This window comes from Microtus oregoni, unplaced genomic scaffold (genome assembly GCF_018167655.1).
Source record: "Microtus oregoni isolate MIOR12 unplaced genomic scaffold, Mior012 000153F_001, whole genome shotgun sequence".
In the NCBI taxonomy this organism is placed as follows: domain Eukaryota; kingdom Metazoa; phylum Chordata; class Mammalia; order Rodentia; family Cricetidae; genus Microtus; species Microtus oregoni.
The window spans coordinates 44,952-60,922 of record NW_024544805.1 but is presented as its reverse complement, the minus strand read 5'-3'; the positions used below and the strand labels follow the sequence as shown (position 1 = coordinate 60,922).

Here is a 15,971-nt window from a genome sequence, read left to right as displayed (position 1 = left end):
AAACAAAGCTGCACAAAGATGGAAAATACACAGAGAATCTTGATACTGTATGCTATTATGCTCTCTTTGAATTGTTTGAATGCTGAGGAAGAAGCAACAGCTGCTAAAAGATATTTATTGATAAATGCTGCTGAACTAATCCGACATAGATATTTTGATGCCTTAACTTTGAAATTTGGATCTAAGGACATGATGCTTTGGAAAGGAGTTTCTTATTTTGTTTTCACAGAGGATGAGACGCTGTTCATTTCTTCTATTCCGATTTGGTATGATGGACCACGCCCTCCTGAAGGGTTGCAGTGAACATCTTCAGAAAATTGCTTCGCTCAACTGCCAACTGAGATGAAACTAGCACACAGGTTATACCATGAAAGACCTAATTAACGACGCCCCCATTCAGCAGGAAGCAGTTTGGAGAGAAAAAACTGCGCCCATGTTCCCAAATACGGTTTATAAACGTCCTTTTACATTTAAAGGGGGATATGATATAGATACGAATAATTTACATTAGTATAGATTTTGCTTTATAGATTGAGATTTACGGTCAATTTTGTTATATGTATATGTATTTCTGATTTTGATTAAGGTATTGTGATTGTGTAGTTCATTTAAATATGTACTGTATAATTAAGAAATATAGGTTGTTAATGGATAATCATCGATAATAGTAAAGGTTGTAGTCATGTTAGTTAGATTTTCTAGATATATAGAGATATATTTTAGATAGACATTCTTCATGTCTTTCAAAGATTACAGAATAGGACATTTAATGTTTTAATAACTGAGGACTTTTCATGACAATGAGACACTCTGCTCCTGGCAGCACCAATCTACTTCAAGAGGAAGATGGGCATCGAAGAGGCTCGTTATGGAGTTTTGATAGCCATTTGGGCAAGAAACTGCTCTTGCCTGGACTATTGCATAAACTGGACACAGAGAACCCGCAGAGAGAGGACTACTGAACTTGCCTAAGGTGAGATGATCTTTCGGGGTTCCTGATTCATTTTGAAAGAGTCTGCGAGACATTCTGCAGGACACAACAGATAGTGACTGAACTGACTTTGAATTTTCCTGCTTTATGGAAATGTCTGCTGGATACCATGGGCCTGAAGGCTGAAGATGGATGCCCCAACGGTACAAAAGAACTTTGGGTGACTGTCCAGGCAGCGAGATGTCTTTGTCATTTCTAGAGTTTGAAGTTTCTTAGTTCTTGTTTACTTAGGTAATATTATATCTTTCTGGTGTCTTTGATGGAGTTAAGAATAGTTAGTTATAGTTTTCCTTAGTTATGATAAAGATTATTGTAACTTTTACTTGATAACTGTTTTGTTATATGTAATTTTGCTATGTTAAAGCCTTTTTTTGTTTAAACCGAAAAAGGGGAAATGATGGAGGAAGGTCATTGGCTAATAAAGGCACTGCCCTGGCCCATTTTATTGGTTAGAGGATAGGTGGGAGGAGTAAACAGAACAAAATGCCGGGAGGAAGAGGAAGTGAGCTCAGACTCCACAGCTCTGCTCTCCTCCTGGGAGCAGACGCCTGAGAGAGACACCATGCTCCCGGCTCCTGGGCAGACACACGCCATGAAGCAAGCCGCCAGGTTAGACATGCTGAACCTTTCCCGGTAAGACCGGTGCTCACCGATTATTAGAGATGGGTTGATCGGGATATCAGAATTAGCCAGTAAGGGCTAGGGCAGAAGGGCCAAGCAGTGATTAAATGAATACAGTTTGTGTGTTGTTATTTCGGGGCATAAGCTAGCTGAGCGGGCGGCTGGGGTGCTGGGGGAGCGGCCCCGCCGCCCTTATTACTTCAATCTGTCAAGGTTTTTAGTTTGGCAGCTTCTTGATAGATAGCAGGGGTTGTCCTGGAGCTCATATGTAGTCCAGACTGTCCTCTAGATCCTCCTTATTCAGCCTCCCGAGTGCTCGTATTACAGGTGTGTGCTCATGCGCCCAGGCAGTTAGTTACTTTCCTTATAAAAACTCTTTTTATTAAAACAATTTTTACTTAAAAATTTCCACCTCCTCCCTTCCTCCCATTTCTCTACCCCTCACCACCCTCTCCCCCCATCTCCTTTCCCCTCCCTCTCCAGTCCAAAGAGCAGTCAGGAATCCCTGCCCTGTGAGAAGTCCAAGGACTTCCCCCCTCCATCCAGGTCTAGGAATGTGAGCATCCAAACTGCCTAGGCTCCCACAAAGCCAGTACATGCAGTAGGATCAAAACCCAGAGCCAATTTCCTTGGCTTCTCAGTCAGCCCTCCTTGTCCAACACATTCAGAGAGTCTGGTTTGATCACATGCTCTATCAGTCCCAGTCCATCTTGCTTTGGTGAGCTCCCATTTGCTCAGCTCCAACGTCTCACTGGGTGGGTGCACCCATTGAGGTCCTGACTTCCTTGCTCATGTTCTCCCTCCTTCTGCTCCTCATTTGGACCTTGGGAGCTCAGTCCAGTGCTCCTATGTGGGTCTCTGTCTCTAGCTTCATCCTTCGCCAGAGGAAGGTTCTATGGTGATATGCAAGATATTGATCAGTATGGGTATAGGATAGGGCCATTTCAGGCTCCCTCTCCTCAGCTGTCCAAGGATCTAGCTGGGGACATCTCCATGCACACCTGGGGACACCTCTAGAGTCAAGTCTCTTTCCAACCCTATAATGGCTCCCTTATTTAGGATATATACTTCCCTGCTCCTATATCCATCCTTCCTCCATCCCAACTGTCCCTGTTGAAATAGGAGCAGCTGGGCTGTGTCCCGGGCACCTGGCTGCCCACATGGCTAGATCTAGCTTATGCCCCGAAATAATTACACGGAAACTGTATTATTTTAAACACCGCTTGGGCCATTAGTTCCAGCCTTTTCTCGGCTATCTCTCGCACCTGGACTAGCCCATTTCTAATAATCTGTGTAGCCCACAAGCTGGCTTACCAGGAATGATCTTAACCTGCGTCTGCCTGGAGTGGGAGAATCATGGCGACTCCTTGACTCAGTTTCTTTCTCCCAGCCTCCTGTTCTGTTTACTCCACCTACCTATGTTTTAACCTATGAGGGCCAGCCAAGCAGTTTCTTCATCAAGTAACCAATGAAATCAACAGATTGATATATGACACTCCCACATCATGTCCTTTTCCTCCAAGCTCTCCCCATCCCCCCTTCTCACTTTTTTCTCCCCATATCCCCTTACTTCCCCCACTCCCACCCCCAAATTTCCAATTTTTGCCTGGCAATCTTGTCTCCTTCCAATATCCAAGAGGATTACTAAATGTTTTTCTTTGGGTTAACCTTCTTATTTAGCTTCTCTAGGATCACTAATTATAGGCTTAATGTATTTTATTTATGGCTAGAATCCACTTATGTTTGAGTTCATACCATATTCACCTTTTTGGGTCTAGGTTACCTCACTCAGGATAGTGTTTTCTATTTCCATCCATTTGCATGCAAAATTCAAGATGTTATTGTTTTTTACCTCTGAGTAATACTCTAATGAGTACATATTCCACATTTTCTTATCCATTTAGAAAATATTGAGAGCAAACTCACCATATGCAAACTATAGTAAACCTACTATTAGCATACCAGTCTGTGTTAATCATCAGAAATGCTTGCTGATGGCCTACAGTTGTCATTAACAAACATCAAAATAATTTCAAAATACAAGTGGAGCCTACTTGAAGTTATAGGACATGCACATATGTCCACTCTCGGGGATATGTATGGAAATATCATGTTATTGGTATGTATATACATGTGCACATGTGCATGTCTGTGTAAGTAGAGCTTTCCCCATCATTTCTCTGCCACATTGGGACTTGGGCTTGCATTCCATTTTACGCATTCATCCCTATCATACTCTGCAGCATTGAATGCTTCTTTGTCCTGGCTGTTGGGAGCTTCTTCCCTGGTTCAGGTAATTCAAATGCATGGTGCCACAGGGTCAGAGAAAATGTGAAGGGTTTAGGAGGGAGAAAACCTGTGTTTGAACCCTCTCCACAACATTCCCAAAGACTTGCCTTTGGGTTGTAAAACATCTCTTTCCTGTTCTGTCAAATGGGTGCCATTAACCCCGGTTTGTGTGATAGCGCTGCTGTCAGGAGGGAAGGAGCTACCCAAGTGTTTGCACTTCATAGACTGTGGAGCCTTTTGTAAAGCGTGATGCCAGTATTCTTCAAGCTGAACAGGAAATGATGACAGTATCATAATAGCCATCCTCCTTCTGTCTTTCTCCTTCCAGTCGTCAAGCAGTGATAATGAAAGAAACCACAGCAGCATCAATATCCCAGTACGAGGAAGTGTACCAGAAAGCAGCTTAAACCAGAACATTGCTGAACTATACTCCAATATCCCCGAGTTCTCACACGAGGACTATGCACTGTGCCAAGGCCAAGGTCCTTACTCCCACATTAACCAGATCTTGAAGGAGGCCCATTTCTACAGCCTACAGCAGAGAGGACAGTCACCGACGTGATGACCTGGGTGCTCCTCCTCCCTTGTTTATAAAAAGCAATGACATTCCCACAAAGCAGTCTTGGCTTTTGTCTGTATTTTCAGTAAGAGTCAATGGGCATTTGTACTCTTGCTGTTTTGCTCCACCGCTACGATTTCAGAGGGTCATTCGTGACAGTTTGATATGTTTTCTGTCAAGTCTGGTGTCCAATTCATGTTTAAATAGCAGCATGAGGATTTCTCCTGATACTGAATGGCTTGTTTATCCCATTCAAGTTGGGTTCCAAGTCACTCATTTAGGGTCTCCATGTTATATTTTTTTAACACAATTGTGATGACTCGTACAAAGTATCATTGCAAGTGCAGGGATCTAGTGAGGGAACTGGGGAGCTCTCGGCAGCCACAGCGACCTAGCCACTGCTATAAAGTTAAGCGCCCAAACCCTTGACCTTGTCCCACAATGACTGCTTTATGGATCAGTATGAGTGGCTACCACTTTAGACTGATCTTGTAACACCCTGCTCCCCACTTCAAATTCCTCAACCACATTGTTCTTGTACCGGAATATTATCCAGACACAACCCCTGCGCTCCACATTACCCCAGAGGATTTCTAGTCCTCCTGTGAGTGGCAATGCAAAGGTTGTTACCTTCTTGGGAATCTTGACCTGGGTAGGTTAGGCTCCTGTGTGATGTGATCCTGAGACAGATCATCATTTGACTATGCATCAACATCAACACCATACAAATAGTTATTTTTGACTATAATACCTGCTCTCTTTCAAGTAATTTACCTACCATAAATAAATGATCCATAGTTGTTCACATACCCCTCCAAATATGTTGCTATCCTGGAAAAATAAAGATCCATATGTTTTCACAGATCAGATTGTAAAGTACATGTAAGGTCCCTGTGAGTATCACTTACTGAAGAAAAAAAAATGTGTGCATCCTAATAGATATCACACCCCCGCTGCACACCCTGTCTCTTTATCTGATTAATACATAATTGAAGGACACCCTGGCCATTCAGGAAAGGTATAGTTTCATGTAGATGAGGAGGGAAAGAGACAAGAAACTCAACTATGCATGCTGGGGTCGACATGGGCAGGCTCGGGAGTCAGTATGGACTATACTGCAGGAGTGTCTGGGTGCAATTGTCATAGTGCTAGACATTGCTGATCAATATTGTTATCAGCAGATTTGGTGATCACTGGTGAATTTGTGTGGGGACTGACTTCATGAATTTTGTAGTAATGCCACAATAAATATGTATGGCTTGGGTATGTTCATGTTATAGACTGAAAGCTGGGGAGGCCACTTTGCCCTCAAGTTTGCTGTTACTAGTCAAGATCCAGCAGTCGCAAGTTTCTATGTGTTTATTAGTTATCAGCTTATGGTTGGGAGTCTGTACATCCTGTTTTTCTTAGTTGCTAAAAGCCTCTGATGATCCAAGCGAACATCTAGGAGGGCAGAATGTACCCCTCCTTGCTGAAGAGACAAGAGGACCAGCCTTTCAGCTGCCTTTATGCCACACAGGTGGGTGGGGTGGATGTGGCCTTATTCAAATGAGGATGTGGCTCATTGCTCCAGGCTGCTGCCTAGCAACCACTCTGCAGCAGCCAGTGTGTAGCTTTGGAATGATAGAGGAAGCTATTGAAGGCCTGAAAACACATCCCTACCAGCCATTATGGGGTGCCCTGGCAGTTTTGAGGGCAAAGGCATCCTGGCAGGGTAAAACTTGTTCCTGGCCATTTAACCATGAGAGGCAGAGCCTGCTGTGTACTGGGAAACAAGGAGAGAATCTTTGAGATGTGTTACTTGCTTTACTGTTTGTCCTTCCTTCTCACATGCCCTGTGACCTGCAGTCCCTGGACAGTGCACCTGTATCTCTGTCTGATCAGAGGGATGTGTCAGGGTGTACAAGTTATTTTCACTTGCCTGACATTGAACTGATTTGCTCTACTCAAGTCTGTGGCGTCCTGTTCTGCTTGAACCAGACAGCTTGAAATGCCCTGTTCCAAATGTGTAAACATGTTCTCTTCTATGATCACCTGCCTCCTGTTGTTAATGTGGACTGGGATGTCATCATGTGGTTTTGTCTGAGACTTTGAGAGGTGAAGAAAATGTGTAGTGGTCTCCATCCTAATCCAGGGGGCAACTTGTTTGTTCTGCACATTTTGAGTTTTGTAACACATCTTCTCAGTCCCCCGACTGACTAGGTGATGACCCAAATTGTCATTATAGTTCAGTTTGCGTGCTTTCTTTTCAATGATTTCTCCCCTTGGCACAGCAATGGTCATGTTTTTCCTTTTCCACAGTGCATGTCCTGTAGTAGGTGCTGTGTTTTCTTCTGGTCACATTTACCCCTCCCTGATTCCTCACCTACCTGTAGGTCTTCCTGTTATCCCCTCTGCATCCAGCATCAGCACATGCTGCCCTTTAGAATACACAATGGTAAAGTTTCAAAGTCAGTGATAGAGCAGGATGGGGGTCATTGAACCATTCGCTCTAAGATCCACCTCCCTGGAGATTCCAGTGACTCACTTCAACCAACTACAGGATGTGCTGTGACTCTCTTGGCATGCTGGATACAGGACCTTCTGACAAGAGGGCCCAGGCTCAGCTGTCAGCCCCACTGCCCCATACCCTGCAAAAGATCATGCCCTATATAGATAACAACACTGTGTTTTTGGCCAAGGACTCTCAGAGTCATCTAAGTGGTCACTGGAGTCGGCACCAATGATCCTTGCTTCCCCTAGAGGTGGTCTTCTGTGGGGACCCTTTACTTTGCCCTCAGTTATTCGAGTCCTGCTGGAGCCCTCACTTGACCATGACTACTGACTCATCGCCTTTATCTCCTTCATACAATTATATATGTGCACTGGATGACTGAGTGTCTGTGCGTGTGTGTGACTGTGGGCCCTCATGCCTGTGTGGGTGGAGGTCCGAGGTTGGCTCTGGGCGTGTTACTCTATTGCTCTCCATCATGTGTTCTGAGACAGTTTTATTGTAGGATCCTAGAGCTTACCAGTGTGTCTCGATCAGGTAGATAGCCAGCCCCAGAAATCCTGTTCTCTCTGTCTATCAGCCCTAGGATTGTGGGAGTGCCCCACCAAGCTACCTTTTGAGTGAGTGCTCAGGGATCCAACCTCAGAAGTTCTTGCCCTTGCGCCAGACAGTTTACCAGCCCCTTGGCTCCCCAGCCCGAAGCCATAAAGTTTTGATTAATTGCATTCTACCTCACAAAATACTAGCCCTTTCCCGAGTAATGGCGCCCCGAACCACAGTGTGCTCCCCCTTCCTGCCTCACCCTCTCTGGTGGGCAATTTCTAGGATGATCAGATCAGGATGTGTTTCTCACACTCACAAGGTAGCAGGCAGCATCTTCATGAGCACTTTCGAGCATCTTAGGTGTGTGGTGCTTCTGCTGTCAAACCCTCACACATGTTTTAAACGCTGGTGCTAAAAGAGAGACTCCAATTATGCCTTGATTGCAGTTGTCATGGTGATGTGATTGGAATACCTTTCATCAATGCAACATGATTTACCTCTAGGTCTGTGTCGTGCCACCCTCTCCCATCCCTTGTGAAATAGACAGAAATTTTTCCCTACCCCACCATTTTCATTTTCTCTCAAGAGAGGTTGGGGGACATGTTCTCAAATGTCATGACTCAGCTTGAGGCTCTGTGAGGACTCTGGACAGGAGGTGGTGGCAGAGGTGTTTTAAAATCTCATCCTGAAACCACTGTGCCAGAGGAAATCAATAACCTGCGAGAAAAAGGGATTTTTCTGACAGGATGGAGTGTGTGGTTGCCTAGGTTACCTGGAGAGAGAGAAAGAGCCAGGGCAGAGGGAGACTGTCACATGAACAGCCTCATTCTACAGGATGCAGCCCTAAAGTCAGAGTGTGGAGGAGTATGCTCAGTATTTCAGTGCCTTCTCAACATTAGCAGCTTCCTGAAGGGGTCTGAGCCTGTTTGTGAGATGCAAAGACAAGAAGGACAAGGACACAGGCTCTGGCCACAAGCTACAGGGACCGTTGGATTTTTAGTGAAGGTGTGCAAATGGGGCAGTCCCTCTCCTTCTGGTGGTAACAAGGAGAAGGGGCTGTGAACTCCTGTGGAACCACCTTCCCATTAGACAGACGCTATTCTTTCTGTGTTGGCCATCCTGTTAATGTTGCATGTGCTGGGTACATTCATAGATGTGGTGAAATGGAACATTGCTTAGAATCCATGGAATTCTCAAGACTGTGTACCGCACATGTCTTATCTATCTATCTATCTATCTATCTATCTATCTATCTATCTATCTATCTATCTATCTATCTATCTATCTTTCTATCTCCTATTGCACAGAACAGAGGGAATTGTGACATGTTGGAGAGACATGTTCTCAAATGTCATGACTCATCTTGAGGCCCTGTGAGGACTCTGGACAGGAGATTGTGGCAGAGGTGTAGTTTTAATTTTTTATTTTATTTTATTTTTTTACGCTCACAACAAAAATCATTTATTTACAAGTTCATTGTAGGTGATGGGAGTAAGAGAGCAAAAGGGCAGCCATGTCTGAACTGCTGGGACCCTTCCCCAACTGGAGCAGAATTCCTTTCTTTCTTTACCTCTCAGCCAGAGCTCCTCCAATTAGCCAAACCACAAGGCAGAGAGAACGTGCTGAGAGCCTTCTCAGTACTCCAGCTGAGCTAAGCCGAGTTCCATCATCATTCCCATCCCTTCCTCAGATAGAACTTTCTGGCCTAGAGGGAAACAGCAAGGAATTGGAAAGCACAAGCTCTGGAAGAGAAACCTCACTGTTTTTTTTTCCAGCAAAAGAATAATAGTGGCAAGGGTCTCAGTCAGAGCCACTGTCTTTAGGAGAAACACCCAGGAACCCAGGAGATTCAGCTCTCCCAATGCTGTATTTCTCCAGTAGGCTGGCCCTTGTTATCCCCTCATCTCTGTTGACAAAGCTGTGAACCAGAAACCAACAAAGAACACATTTTCCTCATCCTGGGTGAACACACATGTATGCACAGATACAAATTCTTCACACTGCTAAGAAAGATCCAATCCCCATATCTTCTAGGAGTGGGGCTAGAAGTAATGGAGCCTTAGGATTTAGGTAGGTCCTGGGCACATGGAAACGTGTGTGTGCATAAACACATATGTCGGAGACAATAGAACCAACCTGGCTCCTTGTGGGCCACACTGCTCAGCTCTGTTGAGCTCTTCAATTGAAATTCCATCAGTCCCTCTCTCTCCTGACAGGCCTGGGTCTGGTTCTCCAACCTGAAATCTATTCGTGTTTCTAGACCCCAACTCTCAATCTGAACTTCCCAGCCTCCAGCTCAGGCTGTCTCCCCAAGTCCCTGTCTCCAGGAACTGCCCAGCATCAGCCTCTGCTGGTCTTGCCTGTTATTGGCAATCCTGCCCAGAGTGGTGGCTCATGGCTCCCTTTGGGCAAGAGGACAGGAATCTTTCTCCCTGCCTGAGAGTCCCAAAGGAGCCCATCAGAAAATGCTGGGTGAATGTGCAAGAGGTGTAGAGAAAGAAAACTACAGCAGTTCATCAGCTCCTCTCCAGAGAGTAAAATCCACACCCTGGCTGGGCTGAGGTGCAGAAGGAGAAGAGGAGAGCTAGAGCAAATGTAGGGCAAGCTAAAGCCTAGTGGTGTTGAGGGAGCTGCGGGCCTCTTTCCACAGCCCGGCTCCCGGCTGCCTGGCTAGCTTATGACCCAAAATAACACACAAACTGTATTCTTTTAAACACTGCCTGGCCCATTATATCTCGGCTCTTCTAGGCTAATTCTCATGTATTAATTTAGCCCATTTCTAATAATCTGTGTACTAGGTGTGCTTACCTGGAAAGATTCAGCATGTCTGACCTGGCGGCTTGCTTAATCGTGTCTGACTCTGAGAGGAGCTGCACGATTTCTGAGCTCACTGCCTCTTCTTCCCAGCATTCTGTTCTGTTTACTCTGCCTATCTAGATTCTGCCCTATCAGATGGGCCAAGGCAGTTTATTAGCCAATGACCTTCCTCCATCATTTCTTCTTTTTCTTTTTAAACAAAAAGGAAAGGCTTTAACTTTAACATAGCAAAATTACATATAACAGAATAGTTATCAAGTAAGAATTACAGTTACAATATTTACATCTACTTTATCTTTTATCATAACTAAGGAAAACTATAACTATGTATATATTCTTTAACTCCATCAAAGACTCCAGAAGGATATAATATTACCTAAGTAAATGAGAAGTAAACAACTTACAAAACTCTAGAAATCCCAGAGACATCTCGCTGCCTGGACAGTCACCCAAAGTTCCTCTGCACCATTGGGGCATCCATCTTCAGCCTACAGGCCCATAGTATCCAGCAGACATTTCCATGAAGCAGGAAATTTCAAAGGCAGTTCAGTCACTATCTGCTGTGTCCTGCAGAATGTCTCTCAGACTCTTTCATGAATCAGGAACGCTGAAAGATCATCTCACCTTTAGGCAAGTTCAGCAGTACTCTCTCTGCAGGTTCTCTGTGTCCAGTTTATGCAATAATCCAGGCAAGAGCAGTTTCTTGCCCAAATGGCTATCAAACTCCATAAGGTGCCTCTTCGATGCCCATCTTCCTTTTGAAGTATATTGGTGCTGCCAGGAGCAGACGTTTCTCATTGTCATGAAAACCCTAAGTTATTAAAAGATTAAATGCCATATTCTACAGTCTTTGAAAGATATGAAGGATGTCTATCTAACTGAAATATATCTCTATATATCTAGAAAATCTAACAGGACTACAAGCCTAACTATTATCAATGATTATCCATTAACAACCTATATTTCCTAATTATACATTACATTTTTAAATGACTACACAATCAAAATACCTTAATCAAGATCAAAAATAGACATACATATAATAAAATTGACCTTAAATTTCTATCAATAAGGGAAAATTTATACAAGTGCAAATTATTTATATCTATACCATATCCCCCTTTAAATGTAAAAGAACATTTATAAACATTTTTTTGGGAATATGGGCGCAGTTATTTCTCTCCAAACTGCTTCCTGCTGAATGGGGGCGCTGTTATTTAGGTTTTTTTTTATGGGATAACCTGTGTGCTAGATTCATCTCAGTCAGCAGTCAAGTGAAGTAATTTTTTAAAGGTGTTCACAGCAACCCTTCAGGAGTGCGTGGTCTGTCATACCATATTGGAATAGAAGAAATCCACAGGGTCTCATCCTCTGTGAAAACAAAAGAAGAAACTCCTTTCCAAAACATCATGTCCTTAGATCCCAATTCCAAAGTCAAGGGATTTTCAAATTATCTATGTTGGATTAGTTCAGCAGCATTTATAATCAAATATCTTTTAGCAGCTGTTGCTCCTTCCTCAGCATTCAAACAATTCAAAGAGAGCATAATAGCATACAGTATCAAGATTCTCTGTGTATTTTCCATCTTTGCACAGCTTTGTTTTAACCTCTATTTCATTTATTTCTACTTTTATTTTATATTCTCTGTGTATCTTTGTCCTGGAATAACTCTGTAAACCAGGCTGTCCTTGAACTCTCAGAGATCCCTTTGTCTCTGCCTCCCAGGCATTGGGATTAAAGGCGTGTGCTACCACACCTTTAAGTCACAGAGGTCAAACTACCTCTGCCTCCCAAGTGTTGGGATTAAAGGTGTGTACTAACACACCCAACTACTCTCGTTCTTCCTTTTTTGTTTTTTACTTTAAGAACTTTAACTTTTACCCTGCATATATTTTTAACACACTGTAAATCATTTAAAGTTTTTTTTGTTTTGTTTTTGAATCTCTCTTTACTGTATCTCTCTCTCTCATTCTGACCACATGAGCCTTTAAATTACTGACCAATATGGGTAGGATTAAAGCCGTGGCTTTTTCTGGCTAGATCCAGCCCATTTTTTAGCTTTCCAGCCTCATGGCAGAGGTACTGCTGGAGCCATTTTTATCGCCACAACTCTGTGGTGTTTCAAAGTCTCTGCTAGCAAGCCAGTTGCAGCATTCTTCTCACAGATCACACTCATTTGGACTGACTGCCTGAAAGAGTCAGAGTTTGCCCTGGCAGGACAGACCAGAAAGCCAGCATTTTCAATAAAACAGCACAACTTTTTCCCTGCTATGGCTGAAAACAAACAAGCATGCAGTCAGCTTTAGCAATACCATTTAAGTGTTTCATGGCAGGACCTCTTAATGAGCTGCAGGGTTTTGCAGCTAAAGCTGAGTCAGAAAAAAAAAAGAAAAAAAGCTGAGTCAGGAAGCCTCTCTTAGATGAGAGCACTTGCTTGCCTCTAGCAAGCAGAGCAGACCCGAGAAATTGCTGCTACCAAGAAAACATGCTTTACTCTATTCTTTCCCAATGTTTCTCAGGCTTTCTGTGGACTAAGTTATCCATGTTGGGTGCCATTCTGTTGAGAGGGCTGTGGGCCTCTTTTCACAGCCTGGCTGCTTGGCTAGCTTATGCCCCAAAATAACAGCACACAAACTGTATTCTTTTAAACACTGCCTGGCCCATTATATCTTGCCTCTTCTAGGCTAATTCTCATGTATTAATTTAGCCCATTTCTAATAATCTGTGTAGCACCACTAGGTGCACTTACCGGGAAAGATTCAGCATGTCTGACTTGGCGGCTTGCTTCATCGCATCTGGCTCTGGGAGGAGCTGCATGATTTCTGAGCTCACTTCCTCTTCTTCCCAGCATTCTGTTCTGTTTACTCCGTCTATTTAAATTCTGCCCTATCAGATGGGCAAAGGCAGTTTCTTTATTAGCCAATGACCTTCCTCCATCGTAGTGGTGCCTACGGAAGACTCTGGGGAGCCAGAGGGGTCCTCTCTCAGACCCTGGGAGAAGACTGCACATTGCCAAAGTACTGTGGGCAAGGAGGTAGGGCCAAATGACCCAACTGTACAAACTAAATAGTTCTGCTCGGAGGTCCAGGAGGAAGGATTTCATAAGACAGCAACAAAATCAAAACACTTGAACAGAGCTATGGGGCTGGGCCCAGGCCTCCAGATCCACCCTGTTGTTTGTAGAGGTCAAAGAAGGCTACAGAAGGTAGGGTTTGACAGAGGAGCCAAAGGCTGGCACTGGGAGCTGGGGAAGGCAGGAGGCAAGGGCCAAGGGATCAGGAGAGCTGGAACCCCAGGAGTCTCTTAATAGCGGCATTGATGTCCCCGCCTGTGGCAATCAGGGCCTGTAGGTTAGCTTCACGGTTGACAAAGCCCATGGAATTGAGCTGCTCCAGCTGCTGCCGAAATCTCACTTCTGGTATCGGCACCTGTGAATTTCCACTTCCAGCCAGAAGCTGGATCATCTGCTGCTGGGCACTGGAACCTGCCGTGGGAGGAGGCGTGCCTGGTAGGCCTGGGGAGGGCGTGGGGGCCTCGGCTGCAGACCCAGAGTTGCCTGCCAGGGGTACAGGCATCCGGGATGTCCCAAAGGAGCCAAGGCTTGGTACCAGCCCAGGGGCTTCAGTTTGTAGGATCTGCAGGCCCTGCTGGATCTGAAGCAAGGCCTGAATGGCCCGGGGATTGGTGAGGGTGGAGAGCGACTCTGAGTTCTGCATCTGCTGCAGGAACACAGGGAGCTGCAGGCGTAGCTGCTCCTGAAGCTGTGGATTCCTCGCAAACAGCGGGACATTCACCATTATCTGAGCAGCAAAGTCAGGGTCCTGGGCGAGTGTCTGCATCATGCTGCGCATGTAAGGGGCTGAGATCACATTCTGCATCAGCTGGGGGTTTTCAGAGATCTGCTGGAGGAGCGCCTGCATTTCTGGGCTGTTGAACACGCCTGACCCCAGGCTAGCCGCATTGATCCCAAGGGGGTTCGAGACTGTCGGGTGCACCTGGCTGGTCCCCGATCCTCCGGTGCCCTCCCCACCGGACCCGGAGGCCTGGGAGGTGGGGGGCGAGGGGCTCCAGGGGTTAGGGAGGGGCTCTCGATTCTCAATCCGAAGAGGCTGGGAAGATGTGCTGTTGGAGTTCCCGGCCAGGGAAGAGAAGGGATTGTTGCCAAACTGTTCCCGAGTAGCTGTGAGAATGGGCTCCTGGAAGTCGGTGTACATGCGGCGGAGGGCATTATATCCTCCAGGAACGCTTTCCAAGTTGCTGAGGGCCTGGTCCTGGTTCCGCATCATTTCTTGCATCATGGCTGGGTTCCGAGCAAGCTCCATTGTCTGTCTCATGAGCTCGGGGTTGTTGAGCATGTGGCTGATCTCAGGGTTCCTCTCCATCAGCTGTTGCATCTGGGGGTTAGCCATGATCATGTGGCGCATCAGGTCAGGGTTTGACATCATATCCTGGACCAAGGGGTTCTCCATGATCTGTGTCAGCATCTCAGGGTTGGACATGAGCTGTCTCTGCATCTGTTGCTGTAGCTCCATGAAGTTGGCAGAACCCAGGCCCAGACTGCCTAGGCCAAGGATGCCCCCAAAGCCAGAGAGAATCGATGCAGTGGCACTTGGGGCCCCCTCTGCAGCCACTGGAGAGGGTCCTCCTCCATTGCCAGAATCTGAAGTGGCATTGCCAGAGCCGCAGGGCTGGGCGGGGGCAGCAGGGGAGGCAGGTGTGGTGGAGGGTGCAGAGGCAGAGTCGGGAGTGGATGGGGGAGAAGCAGGAGTGGCCACTGGATCTTGAGCCTTCTGAGGGGTCTTGATGACTAAATGGACCGTGAGCCCATCCTTGATCCCATGCTGATTCAGTGTGTCTCCATCCTTGAGGATCTTGCCTGCGAAGAACAGGACCAGCTGATCCTGCTGAGCCTTAAACCTCCGGGAGATTTCCTCCTTGAACTCCTTGACCGAGGCTCGATCGCAGATCACGATCTCCTCCTTGTTCTTGGGGGTCTTGACGGTGACCCGAATCTGGGACCTCATCTCGGCTCCGCTTGGCTCCGTCATGCTGCCGCCCGGCCGCCTGCCAGCCCGCGAGAGATGTAGTTTTTAAATCTCTTCCTGAAACCACTGTGCCAGAGGAAATCAATAGCCTGCGAGAAAAAGGGATTTTTTTCTGACAGGATGGAGTGTGTGGTTGCCTAGGTTACCTGGAGAGAGAGAAAGAGCCAGGCAGAGGGAGACTGTCACGTGAACAGCCTCATTCTACAGGATGCAGCCCTAAAGCCAGAGAGTAAAGGAGCATGCTCAGTATTTCAGAGCCTTCTCAACATTAGCAGCTTCCTGAAGGGTTCTGAGCCTGTTTTTGAGATGCAAAGACAAGGAGGACAAGGACCCAGGCTCTGGCCACAAGCTACAGGGACCGTTGGATTTTCAGTGAGGGTGTGCAGATGGGGCAGTCCCTCTCCTTCTGGTGGTAACAAGGAGAAGGGGCTGTGAACACCTGTGGGACCCTTTAACCATTAGACAGGTGCTATGATTTCTGTATCAGCCATCCTGTTAATGTTGCATGTTCTGGGTACATTCACACAAGCAGTGAAATGTAACATCACTTAGAACCCATGAAATTCTCAAGACTGCGTACAGCACCTGTCTTGTCTGTCTATCTATCTATCTATC

General features: G+C 45.8%; 1 protein-coding gene and 1 long non-coding RNA gene across 2 annotated transcripts; one reads left to right on the top strand and one right to left on the bottom strand.

Annotated features, from left to right (window-relative positions):
* Positions 1-3,855: 3,855 nt before the first annotated feature.
* On the top strand, positions 3,856-4,517 carry LOC121445021. The gene is made up of 2 exons (XR_005973865.1): positions 3,856-3,905; positions 4,230-4,517. It is a non-coding gene; the product is annotated as an uncharacterized LOC121445021 (long non-coding RNA).
* An 8,624-nt stretch (positions 4,518-13,141) lies between these two features.
* Positions 13,142-15,562, bottom strand: LOC121445020 (ubiquilin-4-like). The gene has a single exon (XM_041646999.1). The coding sequence runs from the start codon at positions 15,357-15,359 to the stop codon at positions 13,587-13,589; it is 1,773 nt and encodes a 590-aa protein (XP_041502933.1). The 5' UTR covers positions 15,360-15,562; the 3' UTR covers positions 13,142-13,586.
* Between the last annotated feature and the right edge of the window lie 409 nt (positions 15,563-15,971).